This window comes from Mirounga leonina, unplaced genomic scaffold (assembly GCF_011800145.1).
Source record: "Mirounga leonina isolate KUSES-001 unplaced genomic scaffold, KU_Mleo_1.0 Mir_173, whole genome shotgun sequence".
Lineage (NCBI taxonomy): Eukaryota > Metazoa > Chordata > Mammalia > Carnivora > Phocidae > Mirounga > Mirounga leonina.
The window spans coordinates 22,405,634-22,429,255 of NW_023270447.1; the positions used below are offsets into that span (position 1 = coordinate 22,405,634).

At 39.2% G+C, this 23,622-nt stretch overlaps 2 protein-coding genes across 3 annotated transcripts in view; one reads left to right on the forward strand and one right to left on the reverse strand.

Moving 5' to 3' along the window:
• The window catches only part of HS2ST1 (heparan sulfate 2-O-sulfotransferase 1), a 169,887-nt gene extending 164,449 nt beyond the window's left edge, over positions 1 to 5,438 (reverse strand). Inside the window, exon 1 of one of the 2 annotated variants that reach the window (XM_035018116.1) lies at positions 4,981 to 5,438. In XM_035018116.1, the coding sequence (XP_034874007.1) occupies positions 4,981 to 5,104 (124 nt within the window). In that variant the 5' untranslated portion in view covers positions 5,105 to 5,438. The remainder of the gene's footprint in view (positions 1 to 4,980) is intronic. The other variant, XM_035018117.1, reaches the window with a different exon arrangement.
• Positions 5,439 to 5,837: 399 nt separating this feature from the next.
• The window catches only part of SELENOF (selenoprotein F), a 55,445-nt gene continuing 37,660 nt past the window's right edge, over positions 5,838 to 23,622 (forward strand). The window contains exons 1-2 of the mRNA XM_035018118.1: positions 5,838 to 6,133; positions 14,234 to 14,401. Of these exons, the coding sequence (XP_034874009.1) occupies positions 6,050 to 6,133; positions 14,234 to 14,401 (252 nt within the window). The 5' untranslated portion in view covers positions 5,838 to 6,049. The remainder of the gene's footprint in view (positions 6,134 to 14,233; positions 14,402 to 23,622) is intronic.

The following is a 23,622-nucleotide window of genomic DNA, read 5'->3' on the forward strand; positions in this document are numbered from 1 at the left end:
AGATCCATTTTGGACACCATGAGCTCAAGATGTCTATTAACTACTCAAAGACAAACTCTAGTGGGCAGCCAAATTCCTAGGAAATAGGCCTGAATTAGAAATATATATTTGGAAGTTGTCAGCATATAAATCACCCACTAAGGGAGAGTAAATTGATAAGAGTTCCAAGAACTGAGCCCTGGGTTATGCTTATGCTAAGAGGTTGAGGAGAAAAGGAGAACCTAACACAGGATTTGGAGAAGTAACCACCAATGAGGTGGGAAGAAAACCAAGAGTATGGTATCTTGGAAGCAAGGAAAAGAAAACCTACCAAAAAAGAGGACATGAGCAATTGTGTCAAATTCCGCTGATACGTCAAATAAAATAAAGATCAAAAATTGACCACAGGATTTAGGGAAATTACTGTGGAATTTGACAATTAAGAGTCAGCAAAACTAGACAAGTTTTTAGTTTTACTGCAAAGGGAAGCCAAAATATGGAACAGAGGTTGTCTGAAAAAAGGGCAGTCAAGACAAAGTATTGCTTCAATGAAAAAAAAGACAAAGTATTGCTTTGGTTTTTGGGTGGGAGAAATAATAGCATGTTCATATGCTAGTGAGAATACCCAAGCAGAAAGAGAAGTAATGATTATAGGAGAATGAAGGAAAACTTCTGGAACCATGCCTTGTAGGTTAGGAAACTGGATCAGGTGCACAAGTGATCCAACAGGCAGATAATCTATTGTTAATAGGCAGAAAGGTAGAGTAGCTAAACACAGTTACTAGTAGGTGGGTAGATAATTGTAAATAATTAGGCTATAGTGACTGTCAAGTCCAGATATCTATAAGAACATCCCTCAAAAGTGGTCTTCTGGAGTGCAGTGTTTGAATATTCACTATTATTTCAACTCCACTAGGTGCCAAAAAGCTATTAGAAGTCTTCACAGAGTGGGAGACAGACATCTCGGGATTACCTTAATTGAGACCAATTTGTTTCTAGTGACTACTCCATGGCACTAGACACCCTATCCAGGACTCATAAGTGAGGCACTAATTAGCAATTCTAGAATAACTGCATTCCAATTAATCCAAAGTCTTCTAAACAGTAGCTCCTGTGCATTTTTCAAACAATTTCAGAAGTAGAGAAATCTATCATTCTTGGCAACATTGCATATACTCTTGCATCATTTCAGGCACTTTAAATACTACCAAATTCCAAAGTTCAGTCTCAACCTTAGTCCTGGAGTTAGTTCATTAGTTTAGGAGGATTTTAAGAACAGAGAGAGTAACATAATTTTCACCAGTGAAGAGGACTAAATAGTCCATTCTGAGTTACTGTCCTCATTTAAAAGATTATGTCCTAAGCTATTCACAGACTCATGTAGGGGTGGTGTTAGAAGCATTTGAACAGCAAATATTATTTTAAATCCTTAGACCCTATAGAAAATAAAATAATCAAGCATATTAATTATTACATTTATGTAACAAAGCTTTCATTGCACTATTCCATCTTAGCATTAGCAACAGGTGTCTCTTGAGATTCAGAAAAAAACTACTTTGTAAAAGCAACAAATTCTGATATACAATTCTAACGGCTAAGTAGTAAGCTAAGTAACAGTTTTCATTGACTCCATACCTTCCATTAGAAAAATTAAGTATACATTTTAATAAAATGAAGTTTTTCAACATAACACCCCAGAGAACATTTTCATAACTAATGTGTTTGTATCCTAAATGTAACTCTCAAGCTGCATGTTATAATATATTAATATTAAAAAAAAGAAATAAAAAACGTGCTTCATTAAATACAAACCATCTACTGCAAGTCAGTGTTTCCTACCATTAAAGGGATCACATATGCCTTTGCAAATCTGATGAAAGCTATGTATATAATTTCAGGGAATTCATGGATGTCTTGAAGCCTATATAGAGGTCCTGCAAGTTTAGAGAATCTGTAATTAGTAGAAAAAATGGAGTCCAAAATCAATCAAAAACATAGGAAAATTTAATATATGAAAAAAGGAATTGTAATATATGAAAAAAGAACTGTAACATACAGTGGAAAATGATTTATTAGTATATTATTTGCCATAAGTTGCTATTCACTGGAAGAAACTATAATAAATCTCTATAAATATATGAATGCTTTAATGAACTAAATGTAAAAAATAAAAATTCTAAGATATATAATAAATATATCTATATATAATAAAATTATAAGATACTATAACAAAATATAGAGAATGTACATAATCTTGGTTGGGGACAGTCTTCTCAAATAACAGAAGAAACCTACTTGCCTAAATTGATAGATGTGACTGTGTAAATTTTGTAACTTATGCATAAGCTTACAGAAAGCTTTACACTTACAGAAAACAACTGCATCCTTTTTCTTTCCTACAACAGAAATAACCTATTTCAGTCGTTTCATTGGGTAAAATAATTATGTTCATTATTTGGATATAAACAAGGAGCAGCCATTACACTAAACCAATTTCTTTGAGTCAGAAATTAAGATTTTCCCAGAATTATATTCATTCTTAGCAATAAGTGCAATTAAACATTGATATTACCGTTTAAAAATTCTATTCAAACTGCTAAATCTTAGTGTAATGTCAATATAAAGTCCAAGCAGCCTGGTATAATTAAAGAAGCACATGATTTGGAATCACACATACCTGGGTTCCAATCCTGACTCCGCCACTATTAGTTATGTGGTCAAGTTATACAACCTTTGAGCCTATTCCTGCATTTGTAAAAATAGCTTTCTGTGGTGTTCTTGGAAGATCACATAAGAATATCGCATATGGAAGTGCCTAGTACAGAGTCTGATTGTCAAACTATGCCTTCTTCTGCCTTCCTTCCCTAAGTAAGATTACTAACTGGGAACATCTGTTTTAGTACTGTCTTTTGTAAGACTTTTTAAGAAATCGAGACTGCTGACATAAAGTTAAACATTTTACTTGCCATATTTTTGCAGCTCCAGAGCATTATTAGTCCTTCAAGTGTTTTGTATTTGAGCTCCTTTTCTTGGCTCATTTTTGAGTATGTGATTTGATCTATATTTACTATTTCTGATAGAATTTAAAGGTTTCTTGTAAAAAATCATGGGGAAAAAAACACATTATTTTCTACCTGTGGCTTTCTACATGTTAAGATAATCCTCTTTTGAAGAACAATTAGTTTGTGTCTATGGAAACCACTCTCAAGTGTTATGAAAAAAAATCTGAGGCAAAAAAAGAAAATAAAAATTTAAGTTATCCTAGCCACTGAAACGTGCTCAAGAAATATAAATAGCGATACAACAAAGAAGAAATACGAATCTTATGTTTAATATAACTTTCAAATTTCTCTAAAAGGAGTCATTTTTTTTCTGTAAAGTTGGATCATTAAAGAGGCCAGAAAAATGACCCCGAATGCTAAGTGGATCCAAACAAAAAAGGAAACGTGTATTGGCCAACATTCGATGTTTAAGGTGAATAATTCTTCCATCACACAAGACACATAATTAATAAAGTCATGGTAAATAAATTTGATATCTCTTCAAAACTGTACAGGGTAAGTTTTACCCTAGAGTTGAGGAATGGAATTATCCTTAGCTCCTCCTTCAACTTTAGCTGCACTTCAATTAGATTTATTTGATACTCTTTGATAGACTGATCTTTAAAATGTTTCTAAGGCTTTTTGCAAAGTCTGCCAAAACTGCAAATAGGCAGCTATCCTTCTAATACTACAATTATTTACTAATACATTTTTCCGTAATGTTAATTATCACGCACAGCAGAATCTAGCTGTTACTTAGTCTAAATGATTTTGCTGATGGTATTTTATTGCTTGCTTCTCAAAAAGTATTTAAAACAATACTGAGGTGAAAGAATATACACAAACACACTTCACATTACTTTTCCATATTCAAATTACAGCCTCGAGCTGATTTTTAAATGCCATGTACATTTTTAAATCAAAATGTATCGCATTCTTTTAACACTCCCTCCCCCACCCCAAAATCCTCCCAAATGCCAAAGTTCCCTACTAATCTGAAAGCACCTATTATCTGCATTTTTCTGGTCTTTCACAACTTCAGACTCCAACATTATATACTTCAGACCCCTTCTCTCATTAAAGTAAGCACTGTTAACTCCTTAAGGTACTTAAGCATATGGTTTATTTATTGCATAATCTTACTTTTCCTTCCACCAACTTAAATCTCACTATAATTCCCCTTCAGCGTTCCCTTCTCTCCTAAATGCACATCAATATTGCCGGGGGCCACAGACGCAAACATTCCTCTTCGTAAACCCACAATATTAATAAAATTTAGCTCCACTAAAAAAAAGTACTTAAATGCCTCGATGCCTCCTTTCAGTACCACGCTGAAGCTTTTTATTTGCTTTCCTGTCCTACCTTGGCAGCCTCTTTCTCCCATCAGTTGTGTGGTCCCTTGCTGCCCCCAGCACAAGAGTGCAACTCACTACAGTGTATTTCTCTTACCATCATTCCCAGTATCTCCCTCCATTTCCGGGCATCTATCCCTTCATGAAGCTCCCCGTCCCCAAAAGATGTGCCTCCAGGTACCCACACCTAAAATTAGAATACCCCTCGACTGACACTGCCAGGGCTTTCCGTAGACTCAAGGAAACACACAAGGCTAAGCGTTCCTGCCTCCTCTAGCAGTTCCCGCTCCCCACCGAATTCGGTCTTCTCTTGCCGTCTCGCCGGTGGAAATGCCTACTTCTGGTAACCCTTAGGCACGGGAAAGCCCACCTTAGCAACCTCTGCCCGGTGACCTCGCGAGCCCAGCACGTCCCTCAAGCTTAATTCACACCATTCTTGGAGCTTGTGTTTTCGATGCCCCCAGTCCCAGCTCTCGATGCAAGCTCTTTCACCCTCTTGCCCCCGAGCCAGACCGCAGGTTAGACGATAGCCCATTTACTCCGGTCGCAATGCCTCCTCGGCCCGGCCCCTTCCACACCACTCACCCCGGAGTGGCTCTGCTCCTTACCTAGCTTCAATCGGGACTCCTCCAATTTCTGGATTTGGTTCTCCAAGAAGAGCATCCCCACTACGAAGGCCACCACCGCCAGCAGCTGCAACTTGGGCGGCATCATAATCCTAAGGAGCCCCATGAAACCCGCTGCTCGGGATCAAGACATACCGCGGGGGGCGGGGAGCGGGGCCCCGGAAGCGAGTGAGACGCCGGGGGGAGCCCACCGAGCCGAGAGAAAGGCAAGGAGAGCGCGACAGCGAGAGAACCACCGCAGCGACCCCCCTTCTCGCCTCCCCACTCCCCCGCCCCCAGGCGCCAGCACCAACGCCGCCGGTGCCCGCTTCTCCTGGACCGACTCAACGGCCGCCCCCTCCAAAAGCCCGCGCAGCAAACACAGTGCGAAGCGGCTGCCGGGCTCTCGCCTCTCTACTGCCTCAGTCCCCGACCCCGCGCCCGCCTGCCCGCCTCCTTCTCTTCCTTCCTTCCCTCCCTCCTTTGCTCGCGGCCGCGCGCTCCTCCACCAGCGCTGCGGCTGCGGCTGCGCCGCCCTCGGCTCCGCCCCCTGCCCATCCCCCGCCACCCCCACGCGCACGCATCCACGTACGCTGCTCGGCAACCAGAGGCTCCACCCTCTGCTTTCGTTCTGTTGTGCCTATTGGACCGAAGAAACACGGAGCCTCACTCTTGGTTCGTGTTACGGTTGGTTTCCTTTGCCGTGGGTGTCAACCAAAGCGGCATTCGATTGGGTAAACTTGGAGAAGGCGGGCTGAAGCCGGCGAAGGCGCGGCTTCTTGGTGGCTGGACGAAATGTCGTGAATAAAAGGAAGGGGCTCAGAGCGGCACAGATTTGGGGAGTTTAGGAAAATGCCTGATAGGGGTTTCGAAAGGACCCAGCGACTTTATATTTATGTCAAATATAAAGATATTTGACCACCTTTAAGTTTCAACATACCCTTAGGTAATACCTGTCTCTGCAGAGTAAGAGACTTGATGACAACGACCTTTAACATCCTGTTTTGGATCAGGCTCTGGAGTGGACGCCCCTAGTTGAGGGGTCCTCCGGGCAGTCGGAAACCTACGAAAGATGGTAGCGATGGCGGCTGGGCCGGGTGGGTTGCTCCCGCTGGCGTTTGGGCTGCGATTGCTCTTGGCTGCTGTACTTCAAACGGTGAGTGGAGATCATCTCCGCGGCAGCCCAGGGCGAGTGGGGAATGTTGCGCTGAGGAATACGAAACATTCGACCCTGCATGGTAGCCACACTTGGAGAGGCTGGGAGGACTGGGCTTCCTTAGCGACTGCTGCGGCCGGAATGCTACGTGGCTTCATTCCTCGTTTGATGCTTTTCCTTTCCCGCCCCGGATTTCTAGCGGTTCTTTCTCCTGACTTCAGAATATCTTGAGTAGTACTTACATTTTGCAGAGTTCCAGCTAAAAACAACCTGTAAACCACACATTGGGCGGGGGGGAGGGGAAGAGGCAATGAATCTTAGAAAGGAATGAAGATTGTTTTTAAACGGGCAGAATACAAGGAACTACCGTTCTTTGTGATAAGGCTCCCTGAATCTTAGAAGAAAGCCCCCAAGTCTTTGGTCTGGGGTACACTTCCTGTTTACTTTTTTCTCTCAGTTGTTAGTGGTCTCTAATTCTTTATCTCCGAGCTCTGTTATTCACGTGCTGCTGGGTGCATTTCAGTGCCATTTGTGGTTTTAAACAACCTTGTTGCAATAAAAGGAGCTACTCTATGCTAAAGCATAATTTTTTTTTTTGAAATCCATTTTCTAAAATGATAGCCTTCATCTCGTTTAAAATCGGGCAGTGTTAACCAACTTTTTAAATTAGTTCTTAACACAACAGACGCGTTCTTAATCTTTGAATGGGGAAGGACTAATTTGGTCTTATTTTTCTATTCATTCATGTACAACTTAATATTGGTTGATTCCTCCTAAGAAGCTTGCGATCCATGTTTTGCCTTATGAATAACTTCTTTTTTTCTAGGCACTGCGGGAGATTTTACACGTTTCATTAATCAGATTAATTCTTCAGGTATTTTCATTACTGAGCCAGCTGAAAAGTTTTCTCCTAGGAGACCTGGTTTCATTGACTTAAGCAAGGTTTGAGGAAGTTAGGGCCTATACCGAAGACATCCATAAACAGCCCGTGCTTTTCTTTCCTCAAAGAGTTTGAAGTTCCTGCCCGGTTTTGTTTGTTTGTTTGTTTGTTTGTTTGCAACCATACCTTAAAGGTGGATTTTTAACTTCTCTAATTAGTATCATAGTATTCTGTTATGCAGGCATTTGGGGCCCTTTAGAAATTACTGAAAGAGCCCTCTCTAAACTTTCTACTGGAGGTTTTCTCCTTTTTTTTTCTTTGCCAATCTTCAATAATTAGAGTCCACCACCATACAGAGATAAGGAGTAACATTTCATGTTGACTTCTCCTGATTTCTCTGTCTTTAAATATCTATGTTGTGTAACCACCCCAAAATTTGGTGGCTTGAAATAACAATTTCTCATAATTTTGTGGGTCTGCTGTGCAGTTCCTCTGTTGATTTCCTCTGGGTCATGTACGGAGCTGCACTGAGCTAGTAGGTCCCCTGAACTGAAAGATCCAAGATGGCTTCATTCTTAGTTGGTGCTGTCAACAAGGGTGACTTGGTTCTCCTCCGTGTGACCTCTCATCCTCTAGCCCGACTTCTTTTCATGGCAGTCTCAGAGCAGCGCTCCTAAAGAGCAAAAGCTGCAATGCTTCCTGAAGCCTAGCCTTGAAAATCACAGATACCACTTCCACCTCACGATTTTTGTCAAAGCAAATCACAGGACCAACCTAGATTTCAGGGATGGAGAAACAGACTCCATCTCTGTATAGGAGGAGTGACAAACTCAGCAAAGAAATGTGCATACCAGGATAGAAGGAATTTAGGGCCATTAAATAATCTACCACCGTGACTGTCCACATAAGTCAAAAAGTCGGTTAATCATCTTTGACTTTTTTTTTTTTTTTAACATACCTCACATCAGGCAATTACCAAGTCTTATTGATTTTACTTCCTAAATATCTCTCAGATCCATGCACTTAATGTTAATCCCTCATTCAGGCCACCAACATCTCTTTCGTTAGCATTAATAACCTCCTGGTTCACTCTTCTAGCTATCACTCTTCTAGCTTCAACCTAAATGGTTGGCTTTGTCAGCTTCCCAATTGCCCAAGCCAGCAAGTAGTCATTTTAAAATTCTTTTTCAGTCTCTGAATCCAATCAGTCATTAAACCCTTGAAAATCTCCAAGCCAGTCCACTTAATTCTGTGTCCACAGGCAGTACCTAAATTTAGGCCACCATTTTTGTTTGCCTGGAATTCCCACAACAGCTTCCTTAAACTGGGTTCCATATCTCATTTTCTCCCTTTCTAATCCAATCTCTACAGTACATCAACAGTCATCTTTTTTAGAAGTTTATTATTAAAATTCTTCAGTGGTTCCCTGTTGCTTTTAAGGTGAAGTCTGTTCTCCTGAACATTCCTTAACAAGGCCTGTTTCACCTGATACTTATTTGTTTAGCCAGCTTAATTCCCAGAACTACCTCTACTGCAAGAGCCAAAAGGTAAGGTGAAGAATTGGGGTCATTTGTTTTAACATATCTCACATACCATGTTCTCCCTCACCAGGCCCAAAGTAAAGTATTTAGATAAAATCCAAAGCTTAATTTACATACCACCTCCAGATATGCAAAGTCAGATATACTCTCTCCCTTGTATATTCCATCATCATATCTTACACTGTATTACACGGATCCACAATCTTAACAGCACCATACCTCTGTGTATGTGTTTGTATCCCTCCACTCCCCCACTCCTGTGCCAAGAATGTAGCTAAAGGGAATACAGAGACCTTATTTTGTTTTTTGTTTTTGTTTTTTTTTAATATATTGTGCCTCATATGTATTTGTTCACTAAAATCCCTCAGGGGTGTGCCTGGTTGGCTCAGCCAGTTAGGTGTCCTCCTTTGGCCCAGGTCATGATCCCAGGGTCTGGGATCCAGTCCTGCGTCGGACTCCCTGTTCAGCAGGGAGTCTGCTTCTCCCTCTGTGCCGCCCCTCCCCCTGCTTATGCTCATGCATGCACACAAAAAAATAATTAAAATCTTTAAAAAATAAAATCTCTCAGAGGTGTGAATGGCCTCGTAGTTCACTTGTGTTTGTTCCTTGCTATCAGAATCCTCAGGATATCTGTAGTTTGTGCAGATTGGTGATGAGCCCCACTCGCTCCCACAAATACAAAATGACTCCAAAAATAGAGAGTCCTGAGCAGTTCATCCTTGTTGAACTATTTTCACTTCCTGAACATTTATTTCTGTCTCTTTCTTGGGTAATGAGTGGTGTTTTTAAGAAAATAAGGCAATAAATTCCTTGAGAAAGAAAAGGGTAGTATGAAGGATTGTTGGAAAAACACTAAAGAGTTAGAAAACTGCATTTCACTGTTAGTCTGAAGGAGGGGAAAAAGACCAGGTGGAATAAGTTGTTGGCAGTGGTTTAAAAAAAAAAAAGCCAAATCTTTGGAACCTGACAGGTGAATAAGAAGGGAATGAGGGAAGAATTTCTTGGCACCTTGAGGTTGAGCTACCAAGATGGATAGAGGACTTAGTTCCTACTTTGTTAATTTACACCTCTGAGTCCTTAGACTAGACAAGTTTTATCACTGTGCTGCTGTGTAGCCCTAATTTAAAGTTAATAGCAATGCGTAGTTCTCAGCATTCCGATGAGGTGACAACTGGGAGGATATAAAGTAATTTAATCTGAAAATACATTGTGAGTATGCTTTAGCATTAGAAAAGTAATATCTTAGTATGGCCTATGGGAGCTGTTCTCTGGAGCACCCCAGAACTAAGTGGCATTCAAGGCTTCATTCAGCTCATACATAATATTTCTTCATTCAAAAAGGCACTATACGGGGACGCCTGGGTGGCCCAGTCAGTTAAGTATCTGCCTTCGGCTCTGGTCCAGGGTCCTGGGATCTAGTCCCACATCAGGCTCCTTGCCCAGCGGGGAGCCTGCTTCTCCCTCTGCCTGCTGCTCCCCCTGCTTGTGCTCTCTCTCTTTCTCTCTGACAAATAAATAAAATCTTGGGGGAAAAAAAGAGGCACTGTACTGAAAGCAGTATAGAATGATACTGTGTATCTTTGATTCTGAGACACAACACCTCATCCTCCTTCAAGGTTAACCTCCATCCATCTTATTACAGTGGGCTGCACAATTATAATTGCCAGCGTTTTTGTTATTATTCTTAGTGGTACATATGATAATGGTGCATGAAGGATTCTGTGAGATACGATAGTTAATAATAAGGGTTTTGAGGGCTGATCAGGATTAGAATCTTGATACTGCCATCCGTTATGCTGTGTTGTCTTAGATTACCTTAACTATCCTATTTAAGCCTCTATTTCCCTCTCTGTAAAATGGGGGTAAAACCTATTTCATAGGGGCCTGGGTGGCTCCGTTGGCTGAGCGGCTGCCTTCGGCTCAGGTCATGATCCCAGGGCCCTGGGATAGAGCCCCACATTGGGATCCCTGCTCAGTGGGAGGCCTGCTTCTCCCTCTGCCCCTCCCCCTGCTTGTGTTCCCTCTCTCGCTGTGTCTCTGTCAAATAAATAAAATCTTTAAAAAACTTAAAAAAAAACCTATTTCATAGAGTTGTTAAGATTAAATGGATTAATGATGTAAAGTGCTTAGCGAAATATCTGGTGCTTTGTGAGAGCCTGCTGCCATGGCAGTGTTTCTGGTAGTCATTTTCATGGGGTTCGTATGTGAACCCATCTATTTGGTTTAGTCTCAGATTTGAAATCTCTTCACAATTACATGAGAAACCTATGAGTTTTCTGAGATTAAGGACCAGTTAAGAGAAAACTAATCATGTATGTATAATAAAATGTATATCTATACCAGACTTTTGCCTGAAAATGTATTGTTACAATATGGTTAATCCAGTTTCTCCGCCAACAACCCTCATCTACAAAGAAATAATAATACCAGAAAAATAAATGAGTACTGCATGGAAAAATTAAAATTTTGAACATCTATATTATTTAGCAATTGATATTTATTAGGGAAGTACTTAAAAATATGTTCTGATATCCTTAGATTCAAACCCTTGAGGGGCACCTGGGTGGCTCAGTTGGTTAAGGGTCCTACTCTGGATTTCGGCTCAGGTCATTATCTCAGGGTTGTGAGATGGAGCCCCACATCAGGCTCGTGCTGGGCATGGAGCCTGCTTAAGATTCTCTGGCTCCCTCTCTCTCTGCCCCCCCCTCCCCCCAAAACACAGAGCCTTGAGTCTGCAAAACTAATGATAGAAGAGCTAGAAAGAAGTAGTTCACTCATGAAACTCAAGTGAGCCTTGTATCTCCACCACACTTATCCTTTATCCCATCTCTAATAATTAAAACATAAGTAGTGTTTTGTATCTCTTGAGGGTTTTTAAGAGTACTGGAAAGTGAATAATGCAAACATCTATCAGGTACCCACTGGGTCCTGGGTAAAAAATTAGATGATTCCTGTACTTTTTCTCCTTTAATCCTCAAAACTTTGTGAGATAAATGGTAGTTATTCCTATTCAGAAATTCAGAAGTAAGGTTGCTCTGTGCTGGCATTTGAATCAAGATGTCATCAGACTCCAAAACACATGTTTTGCATATTTATGCCACCTGTCAGTAGGTGCTCAATAAATGCCAGAATAAAATCAAATAGTATGATTGCATGATCATTCATTTGAAATTTTTGTTTTTTGAAACATGCTTTGGCAATAACAATTTCTTATATTTGTTAAGCAGGTCATGGTTTCAAAGTGATTTCACTTTTATTGCCTGTTTTAGTTACCATGGCTGCAAAACTGATCACCATAAAATTTAGTGGTATAAAACAATTATTTTGCTTTTAGATTCTGTGGGTCAGCAATTCAGACAGGTCACAGCAGGGTGAGTTGTGTGTTCCATGATGTCTCAGCTGAAAGGTCTGAAATATGAAGTTCTTTATTCAGATGTCTACTAATTGATGGTGGTTGTCAGCTGGGGGCTTCAGTTGCTCTCTACATGGGCCCCTCCATGTTGTCCCTCTAATTTAGGTTACCTTACAGCGTGGTGGCAAAGTTCGAAAATTTAGTGTTCTGAGAGAGGCAAAGACACAGCACGTAGGAGCATTAGCCATTCAGAGGCTGTTTCCTTTTTTATGACCTACTGTCAAAAACCACACAGTATCCCTTCTTTTGTACTCTGTTGATCAGAATCAGTCACAAGCCCCTGCCCAGATTCAAGGGGAGGGAAAACAGCCTCCTACTTCCCACGAGAGGACTGCCAGTCACATTGTAAGAACACCATGTGCGATGATGTATACATATTGGTGTGGCCATCTTTGGAAAATACAGATTAACCTGTGAAATAGATCAAGCATATCGCTTTACTAATCAAGAAATTACTCAAAGTACTAGTACAGTAATACGTGTCTTAGGTGCCTCCCACAACACTGGGATCTATTTTGAATATTACATACATTCCACATTATTACTGAGAAAAGATGAAAGATGTGTAACGTATCAAATTAAGGTGTTGATTGGCACAAGACCAGTGGGATGATCAGCATTTTGGGAGTGTATGCCAGCACTCCTTTTTTACATTGGCAAATGCACTTGTGTTTTTATCTACCTGGTTTGTCTAGAAGAAGGTTTGACAAACTATAGCTGGTGGGCCAAATCCACCTGGCCCTGTTTATGTGAAGTTTTATTGGAAGACACCCACTCATTTATTTTTGTCTATGCTGCTTTTGTGCTGCCATACCTGAGTTGAGTAGTTGCAACAGAAACCATTTAGCCAACAAAGCCTAACACAGTTACTCTCTGGCCCTCTACATAAAGTTTGCATACCCTTGGTCTAGAAGATCAACCAATTGCAAACAGTCTGAAATTCCCGCTACTTGAGGCTGTAGTTTTCATTTGTTCAGCACAGATGAGAACTAGCTTTAAATACAGAGTAGTAATAGTTTAATGCTTGCCCTCAAAAGAGTTCACAGTACTAGGGAATCAGACAACTCTACATTTACATAGTACAGTGTCGAGTGGTGCTATCTTAGAACTATGCACAAATTTATTTATCTGAAAAGAACTATGGCTAAAGGTTAGGATCTGATCCCCCCCTCCCCCCTCCCAGAGAAGGCGTCCTGGAAGACTGATACTGATCAGGTTCTTGGAAATAAGTAGAAATTTAAAAAGGTGAAAAGGGAGCCTTGGATGTAGGAAAAGTATGAGCAAATGTATGAGTAGGAATTTTATTCTTCCAGGAATTCATTACAGCTGAAAAGTAGAGTGGGATTGGAGAAGTAAAGAAAGGTAGGACTGGCAGTGACCATTTAAGCCACTGAGGCAAGAAATGATTTGAAAGCTCTTTAAGAAACAGAATTGTCAAAACTTGTTAATTAATTGCCTATAAGAAGGCAGAGAATGTAGAATTTAGGATGACTGACCTGGGCAACTAGTGGCCCGGGAAAATGGTGCCATTTTACTAAGATATTGGGTACATTGGGAGGAATAGATTTAAGCAGAAAAGGTAAGTTTCACTGTTGGAGTTTTTGAATTTGCAGTGCCATTGGAACATATAAATGAGGTCAGGCAGGCTGTTGGCTTTGGAAGTTTGAGCTTAAGTAAAAGACTCAGGAGTTTTAAATAAGTGGGTATTTGAAGCCTTGGGAAAGATGCAGTCATCTATAGAAAATGTGTAAAGCAAAGACAGAGCCAGAAATAGAAGTGGGAAACAGCAGCACTTAAGGAGGACAAGCCCATGGAAAGAACAGCTGGAGCCAGAACAGTTTTGAATACCTTTGCATTTAGTGGTTTTTGGCAAGTTTAGTTAAATGGTAGGATCAGAAGCTAGACTATAGTAACAATTCAGAAATGACAGAATGTGGGGAGAGCAATTAGAACGGTAAGGTTTGAATACACTGAAGAACTGAGTTACCAATTAAGTTAAATCCCTGTGGAAATGGCAGAAGGTAAGCTCCAAAGCACGAGTAGAGGGATTGACCTTAAATGAAGGTATACCATATTCACTGAGACATGCATGAGAGAATGGATAAGGGAAGAGAACAGATATTTTTGAAAGCCTGCTTTTGCTGGTTGTTCTGATTGGTTGCATAAGTAATTTCATTCATCTTACCTCAATCTATTTTATGTAAGAATTACTGCTTTCCAATATAAATATGTAATAGTGTTTTATTTCTCATTTTGTTTATTTTCAGGTATCTGCATTCGGGGCAGAGTTTTCATCAGAGGCTTGCAGAGAGTTAGGCTTCTCCAGCAACTTGCTCTGCAGCTCTTGTGATCTTCTTGGACAGTTTAACCTGCTTCAGCTCGATCCTGACTGTAGAGGATGCTGTCAGGAAGAAGCACAATTTGAAACAAAAAAGGTATTGTTTTCTAGTATCTCTCTTCCATTAGTTGGTGTAGCTAAGATAAGGTGAAATGTTAAATTGCCTCATCAGCTTAAATATAAAGTCTCTAGCTTTTACATTTTGTAGTTTTAGAAGTCAACTGATTTCTTTCTGGCCCACTAGATCAATTAAAGCAACTAGGAGGGAAAAGTTAAGGTTTATATACTAGGACCCCATTCTACCATGGTTGTTTAACAGAGGGGTTGCAAAATTACTATAGCATGCTTGGATCCTAAAGTTCTCCAGTCTTCCTAAGTTCTGGCCACATGAAGATGCTTCTATTCATTTGTAATAAGAACTCAGTCTTGAAATGAAATATGAGATGAAATTGTAGTACCTAGGGCGCCTGGGTGGCTCAGTCATTAAGCGTCTGCCTTCGGCTCAGGTCATGATCCCAGGGTCCTGGGATCAAGCCCCACTTTGGGCTCCCTGCTTGGTGGGGAGCCTGCTTCTCCCTCACCCACTCCCCCTGCTTGTGTTCCCTCTCTCACTGTGTCTCTCTGTCAAATAAATAAATAAAATCTTTAAAAAAAAAAAAAGTATAGCACCTACTACCTTTCACATAATTGTAGGTGATAAATAAACTATAACTTTTTATCTAGTTTACAAAGAATATCGTCTGTTAATTTACATGGTTTTTACTAATATTTATAGACACGTAATCTCTTTAACACTTGAAAACAGCCAAGGATAGGTAGTTCTGACTGTCCGATAAAATCTGTTTTGTCCCAATGTTCAAATTAATAGTTAACTTGCTCGATTTTTAAATCTTTTTTTAAGCCCCTACACTTTTTAAAATTCAGAAGCGGCCTGAAAAGATCATTTATATAAGCCAAATAAAACTGAATCAGTGAGTCCCCTGTGTTTGGAATGAGGAAAAAAAGTTAGCATCTCTGTTATGTTTCCTTTTCATATTCTCTTTCACTTGTACATAATGAATTCTGTTTTGAGGTGTTACAGTTTGTAAAGCTTTCCATAATTGTACCCTATAGATAGTAAAAGGTTAATTTCTAACACCAAGTATAGTTTTATCGTTCTAAAAGAAAAATAAGCAAAGCTTTAAAATGTTAATATTTAACCAAAATTTAATATTTGATTTCTCAGTTGTGAACCTGAAATTTCTGCTGTCCCCACAATAGCTTCAGAGTCTTCTGTGTTTTTCATTTTCTTGGTTCACAAATATTGTTGATATATTTTCATGTTTAGAAGGTTTCTAGGGGCGCCTGGGTAGCTCAGTCGTTAAGCGTTAGCCTTCGACTCAGGTCATGATCCCAGGGTCCTAGGATCGAGCCCCGCATTGGGCTTCCTGCTCAGCGGGGAGCCTGCTTCTCCCTCTGCCGTTCCCCCTGCTTGTGCTCTCTCACTCTCTCTGTCAAAGAAACAAAATCTTAAAAAAAAAAAAAAAAAAAAAAGGATTTCTATACATATGAGTTAGTCTTCATTGCATGTAAGGTCATATCTAAACAAGTTTTAAAAACTTGATTTTAAATAGATTTAAGATGTAGGACTTAACTAGCTTAGCATGACCCTTCCCTCTTAATTTTTGGGGTTTGTTTTTGATTTTTTTTTTTTTTATCAGATATTCATATGGGACGAATTGCCAAAGGAATCTGTATGTCATCCTCTAATCATAATGCTGTTATTCTATGGTCCATACTACTACTTCGCTGACAATTATTTCCCAAGGCACCAAACTTAAAGGAATTGAATAACAAGGGGTGTTTTATAATAATAAACAATGTTTATCATATGCAACGTCTTGTAATTAGAGTAAATTGAGAGGCTCTATCCTTTAAGTGATATCAGATATTCCTAAATTGTAAATCAAGTGCATATAAAAGCTATTTTTACTTACTGCCCTTTCTCAGTAATCCTTCATAGCATACCTTTTTTTTTTTTTTAAGATTTTATTTATTTGAGAGAGAATGAGAGAGAGCACATGAGAGGGGGGAGGGTCAGAGGGAGAAGCAGACTCCCTGCCGAGCAGGGAGCCCAATGCGGGACTCGATCCCGGGACTCCAGGATCATGACCTGAGCTGAAGGCAGTCGCTTAACCGACTAAGCCACCCAGGCACCCAGCATACCATTTTTATGTTATACTTTTACTAGAACCAAGCTTAAATCACACACTTCTCAAATTATATTCCCGTTCGGTTTTAATTATTAATTGAGCTCTGTGTGGTATCTTGACACTTCTCAGCACTTAACAGTTCGGCGATAATCATCAGCAAGTAGTCTACCAGTTAATATATGCCTAACTAATTATACACTGAAATAATTGTAAGTACAAGTGAGGCTGTATCCTTATATAACTTTTATGCTGTCTCCGTTGTTTTTTCTTTACTCCTTGCCCATCATCTCTACAATGTACTTTTCATTAAGCATTTGCTTAGCATACTGTTGCACAAAATCAATGAATGGTGGAACCGAAACATGTCAGGAACACTTAGAAATATTGCTGGACATACAAAAGTATGGCATGTCGGACAAGCCTCCATTCAGATGCAAACCACATTCAGGTATAGAAGCAGTACTTCAGTACTGCTCTCATTGGTACATGATCATATGTAATATTATATACAATATTTTTTCTGTTTCAGCCCTGGCTTAAGGCTTAATTTTGAAATCATAGTTTAATTTAGGCTTAGTTTAATAAAAGTAAAAATCTGCAATATGTAGACTAGTGCCTTACATTAAAAACATTAAAAGTACTTAAATATGTCTCTGTGTATATATATGTGTGTGTGTGTGTGTGTAAATCATTGTGAATATAAATTCTTTAGAAAAGAAAATTATATACAGGAGTGTTTTAGCAATTTATATATAAGAAAAAAGTGTAACCAGAATCACTCATTTTGGTTCTTGCTTAGTCATATGGTTTATAGGCCTCTCCAGAGATGAGGCTAATCATTTTTAGTAATGCTTACTCATATAACAGGCTGAATTTAGTCTTTGATAGCCAGAAGCATAAAATTTGCTTTAAAAAAAAAAGCTAGAGCACCTGGGTGGCTCAGATGGTTAAGTATCTGCCTTCAGCTCAGGTCATGATCCCGGGGTCCTGGGATTGAGCCCTGCATCAGGCTCCCTGCTTGGCGGGGGGCCTGCTTCTCCCTCTCCCTCTACTGTTTCCCCTGCTTATGCTCTCTCGCTCTCTCTGTCAAATAAATGAATAAAATCTTTAAAAAAAAAAAAATAGCAGAAAATGTGTTTGAAATCTCTTATTCTGTAAATACATGCTCCATTATTTTTACTGGGTCTCATTCTCCCCCACCCATTCTGTTCATAAAGGACCTACTAGTAAGCATCACAAATACTAGCTAGAATGAGATTTTTTGATAAGTTATTTTACTACTAGTTTTGCTCATAACTATGTATCTAGGTACCATTTATAAACATTAGGATGTTGGCTTAATTGTAAAGAGTGTAATAATTTATAATTTGAAGAAAAATGTAAAAAATGTAATGAAAGAAAAAATATTTAAATTTAAATATTTAAATCTTGGTGCTATTCTTATACAGTTGGTATTTTATACGGTTAGCATGAGTCACTTCAGCTTAATGTATAGAATCTTAAGATGGAAGGGAAGGGACCATTTTTTTTCTACTACCGACTGACTTCTTCCTTGTGGTGGGACAGCATAGTAACTGCCAGTTTCTGAGTGTTGTATCTTTTAGCTTTTCCCATGAGAAAAGGATTAATTCTTTCTCGTTGACTATTTTTGAGATATTTTAGGCAGGGATTGTTACTAGCTCAAGTTAGATCACTACCAATTGTTAGCTAAGGTAGAGAATAATATAAGGCCCATTGGCTGCCACAGCAGCTATGTGGAATGTTGCCCTGGGGTACAGAGAGATGAAGCACTAAAGAGCAGATATTAGGTAAGCAATCCCATAGATAACTGTCACTCCCCCCCACCAATGACTAGAGTAAATAACTTCTTTTTTTTTTTTTTTTTTTAAGATTTTATTTATTTATTTGACAGAGAGATAGACAGAAGAGCACAAGCAGAGGGAGTGGCAGAGGGAGACGGAGAAGCAGGCTCTGCACTGAGCAGGGAACCCGATGCGGGACTTGATCCCAGGACCCTGAGATCATGACCTGAGCCGAAGGCAGACGCTTAACCATCTGAGCCACCCAGGCGCCCGTAAATAACTTCTACTTAAGCTGTCTTTAAAGATTTAGTTCAAGTGTCCACCCTTCTGGGAAGGCTTCCCTAATTTCAGCTCCCTTACCTCTCCACCACTAGCACTCCCAGGTTATGTTAGCTATACCTCTATATTCCCAAAGCACTGAGGATACCTTGACATGCACTTACCTTCACTATACTGTATCTATTGTTTTGCTTTTCTTTCTCATCCCATAAAATTACGCTCTTTGAAGTCTAGGACAGTTTCTTTCTGAATCCCTGGCCTTCAGCATATAGTATTTCATAAGTTTTTGTCCTTGAATGAGGCTGTTTTTACTAAGAGTAAGTTGGAAAAGGTGATCTTTTTTTTTCATTAAACCTTTTTTGAGTGCTTTCTATATACCAGGCACCAAGCTAGGCATTGCTAATACAAAAATTGAAGGGCATTGGAGCACCTAGGTGGCTCAGTTGGCTAAGCATCCAGCTCTTGATTTTAGCTCAGGTCATGATCTCAGGGTCGTGAGATCAAGCCCTGCATGGCTCCACGCTCAGTGCAGAGTTGGCTTGAGATTCTCTCTCTCCCTCTTCCCCTCCTCTCCCCCTGCTCACTCTCTCTAAATAAATAAATAAATACAGTCTTAAAAAAAAAAAAAAATTGGGGTGCCTGGGTGGCTCAGTCGTTAAGCGGCTGCCTTCGGCTCAGGTCATGATCCCAGGGTCCTGGGATCGAGCCCCGCATTGGGCTCCCTGCTCCGCGGGAAGCCTGCTTCTCCCTCTCCCACTCCCGCTGCTTGTGTTCCCTCTCTCGCTGTATCTCTCTCTGTCAAATAAATAAAAAAGATCTTTTAAAAAAAAAAAAAATTGAAGGGCAGTCCCTACCCTCAAGGAGCTTATAGTCTAATGGGGAGATAGACCAGTAAGCAGGCAAGTAAGCCTAGAGTGATAGGTGTGGTTTGCTAGGGGAAGAGGGAACAAAGCTTTGAAGAGTTAAGATTTGGGTTGAGAATTGACAGAAAATGTACCCAGGTGAGTAGAAGAAAAGGGAATCAAAATGGAATCTCTGGATACAGAAGACTGGGACCCAGAGTGCAAGATGGCAAGGGAGGAGTCTAGAGATAAAAGCAGGAACCAGGACATCATGAGTCTCAGAAGCCATGCTAAGACGTCTGGACTTTATCTTGAGGGAATGGGAACCAGTGGAAGTTTCTAGGCCAGGGAGTAACTGATCAACTACCAGTAGACATAGAAAAGATAATTTAAAAATATATATGTTGAAAATATACTTGAACTTTGTAGACACTTGTGAAAGACCTTTTTCATATATTTCACTTATGCTGAATATAAAAATAAGATTTGTCTTTATGTTGGCAGTTATCAATAACACTTTTGTTACAACTGTTCATCTAAGTATAGATCTCTCATTTGTATATTTTATTTATAAAGATATTGCAAGCATCCCAAATAGGTCTAAAAAGAGAAGTTAATTTTTTAACACACATTTTGAGATTGAGGTCTGACTGCTAACCTTAATAGGTATTTTTGCAAACAGTACACCACTATCAGATTAAAAGTTTCCTGGAATTTTCCTGGGGATAAGCATAAATCAGATATTTTTTTCTATTAAGATTTTTTTTAACTTCTATTATCTAAGATTTATAAGATTAAATGTAGTATTTCAATAGATGGGTTATTTTTCTCCTCTTTTTATAATCTTTCCAGTTCTGTGAATTTGAACTTGATTAAGGCAGGTTGGTGCTTTTTTCCTGTCTCCTCATTCATTTAAGTTTTTCATATCTTAATGATTTCAACTTCTTCTGGACATAGTTATAGGACTTTTGTATTTTTCCTTAATTGTATGCTCCTGTTTCTTTAGCTAGCACCTGTTCTCTTTAAGATCTTGGTTCATCAAGATCCTTGTAGTCCCACTGCTTTCCTTTTTCTTTCTAAATATTTTTTTTAATTAATTATCAATTATTTAGTTGGTTTTTAGTACTTCCTATTCTTTCCCATTTATACCTGCCTTATCTGTGAGCTGTCATTCTGAAGGTTTGGCTAGTGGTGAAACCAGAGTACCTTCGGAGAGAAAAAAATTGACTTAGCTGAATTAGTCAAAAATATGAACCAATAAGCAAATGATTTCAACTTAATTTGCTGTTCATTCAGTCTTGATTGTATCAGGAGGGAATTTAGAGTAGTGGTTAAGAGCACAGGCTCTGGAACCCAACTAGGTTCAGAAAGTCTTGGGCGCCTGCGTGGCTCAGATGGTTAAGGGGCTTCCTTTGGCTCAGGTCATGGTCCTGCGATCTGGTGCCACATCAGGCTCCATGCTCAGTGGGGGAGTCAGCTTCTCCCTCTGCCTCTCCCCCCTCACTCATTGTGCTCGCACGCACGCGCTCTCTCTTTTTCTCTCAAATGAATACATTTAAAAAAAAAAAAGTCTTTACTCAGCTGACAGCCTTGGACAAATTACTTGATCACTCTGTGTCTATTTCCTTACTTATAAATTGGAGATAATAATAGTTACTATCTTATAGGGTGGTTATGAGGATTAAACGAGTTAATACACGTACACTGCTTAGAATAGTCCCTGGTGTATAATAAATCCTAGGTGAATAGTTGGGGTTGGTGGTGGTATCTGATTTGCTGATTAAAAACACAAAAAATTCGGAGAATAGCATAATAATAATTGCTGTTGGCAAAGTAGGATTTAAAAAAATAGATGAGATATAACATGAACTATTACACTTGCCAGTCTTAAAAATTTGGAACAAAATTTTCTGTTACTCTGCTTTCGAGCTCCTGAATCAATTGAATCAAGAAGAACAAGAAGAAATATGATAACAGAATTAGTAGTATGAAAACTTTTCACCATTTGCAACTATTGTTTATGTGGAACAAAATACAGAAATAAATTATGCCAGACATAACCCTGATTTCAAATTTTTTAGTCCTGCTGATTGACATATTTTAATAAGAATACTATAAAAATGAATTTTAAAAATATGTAGCATTCTGATCATTTTTAAATGCATATGAAAACTTCATTTGGAAAGAAAGGATTTTACTAAAAAAAATTTTCAAAACCAGGGCACCTGGGTGGCTCAGTCGGTTAAGCATCTGACTCTTAATTTTGGCTCAGGTCATGATCTCAGGGTTGTAAGATTGAACCCCTCATTGGACTTGTGCCGGGCATGGAGCCTGTTTAAGATTCTCTCTCCCTCTCCCCCTCCTACCCACCCCCACCCACAAGTGCCCTCAATCTCAAAAAAACAAAAAACCATTGATAAAGTGGAGCTTTGTCTTAGGACAAACCTATTCCAGAAATTAAATGAGACCCTTTTTTAAAGTCAATTTAGGGGGCGTCTAGGTGGCTCAGCAGCTTAAGCGTCTGCCTTCGGCTCAAGTCATGATCCCGGGCTCCTGGGATCGAGCCCCACATCGGGCTCCCTGCTCAGGGGGGAGCCTGCTTCTCCCTCTGCCTGCCGCTCCCCCTGCTTGTGCTCTCTCACACGCTCTCGCTCGCTCTCTCTCGCTCGCTCTCTGTCAAATAAAATCTTTTAAAAAAATAAAATTAAAAAAGTAAATTTAGAATAAAATATATTATTGGTTTTCAAACTTTTTCAGATGACACATCGGTTTGAAGCTATGATTTTCTTTGAAAGCAATTAAATTATGTTTGTAATATAAAAATGATCACTTCGTGAAAAAAGCAAGTTGTCAGACTAATTACGATTATTTTCCTACTGACATTCCTCTGCTGCTTATACTTTTAATCTAATACATAGTAACAGGTTTCAGAGGTTTAAGAAAATTTTGGAAGAGAAATCACTTAAAAGTGATTTATTTTTTATTTTTTTTATTTGAATTTTGGAACATCTTGGTCTCATTCACAGAATACAAGTAGAAGCCTAGGCTGCAGATCACCAAATTATACCATTACTGGTTCTGGAAAATAGCTCAACAGTTCACGTATTTGATAAAGGGCTTTTATTTTCACTTAAAGATCTACTACTCAGATAATATTAAAACTTAAAAAATATTTGATAATGATTGTATTACACTAGATTTAAATAAATGGACCTACATAGTGCATAAAATAATTTTAAGAATGTAGTTAGATCCGGGCGCCTGGGTGGCTCAGTTGGTTAAGAATGTAGTTAGATCCCTTCCACTTCCCATTCCATTACTTAATTGGAATTAGACTAATGCTAATTGTCCCACTTTATGTAACATATAGTAGCATTCCCATTTTCTATGTGTAATACTCTTCCTTCACATTTACATGCACTCCCAGCAAGCCAGAGACAGTAGAGAGGAAATATTAATATATGTATAGTTTATTAGAAGTTTATCCCCTTCTCTCTGTTTATAAAAGTTTTTGAAAGAGTTAAATTATTGTCTTAGCTACTAGTTTTGTGACTTTGAGTTAGCAAATTACTTTGGAATCTTCAGTTTTGTTGTAATTACACTGGCTCACCTTTCAGTGTTTATTGTACCTTGGTTATATGCTAAAGTATCTTACCTACATTATTTAATCCTCACAACAACTCTATAATGTAATACTACTATCCCTATTTAACAGAAGAGGAAACTAGGGTGTTAATCTATCCAAAGTTACCCAAGCAATTGGGTGCCATAACCTGGCTTCATCTCAAGTCTGTTTGACTCCAGATTCCCAAGTTTTTATTTTTTTTTAAAGATTTTATTTATTTGAGAGAGCACAAATGGGTGGGATAGGGAGAGGGAGAAGCAGGCCCCACTACTGAGCAGGGAGCCAAAAGCAGGACTTGATCCCAGGGCCCTGGGATCAACTGAGCCACCTAGGCACCTTAGAGCCCCAAGTTTTTAAACCTCTATTCTGTCTCTTATCTTGAAAATGTGAATACCTACTTCACAGACTTTACTGGAAGAAAATGAGTGAGTTAAATATAAAACACCAGTCTGACTCTTTGAAGGTCCCTTTTGCATTTATAGTTAACACAATTCGACCACTAGTTTTTATTTTAAATTATTTAATCTTTATTTTTCAGTGTACCATAGACTTTAATGACTCCCATTACTTGGTGTTTT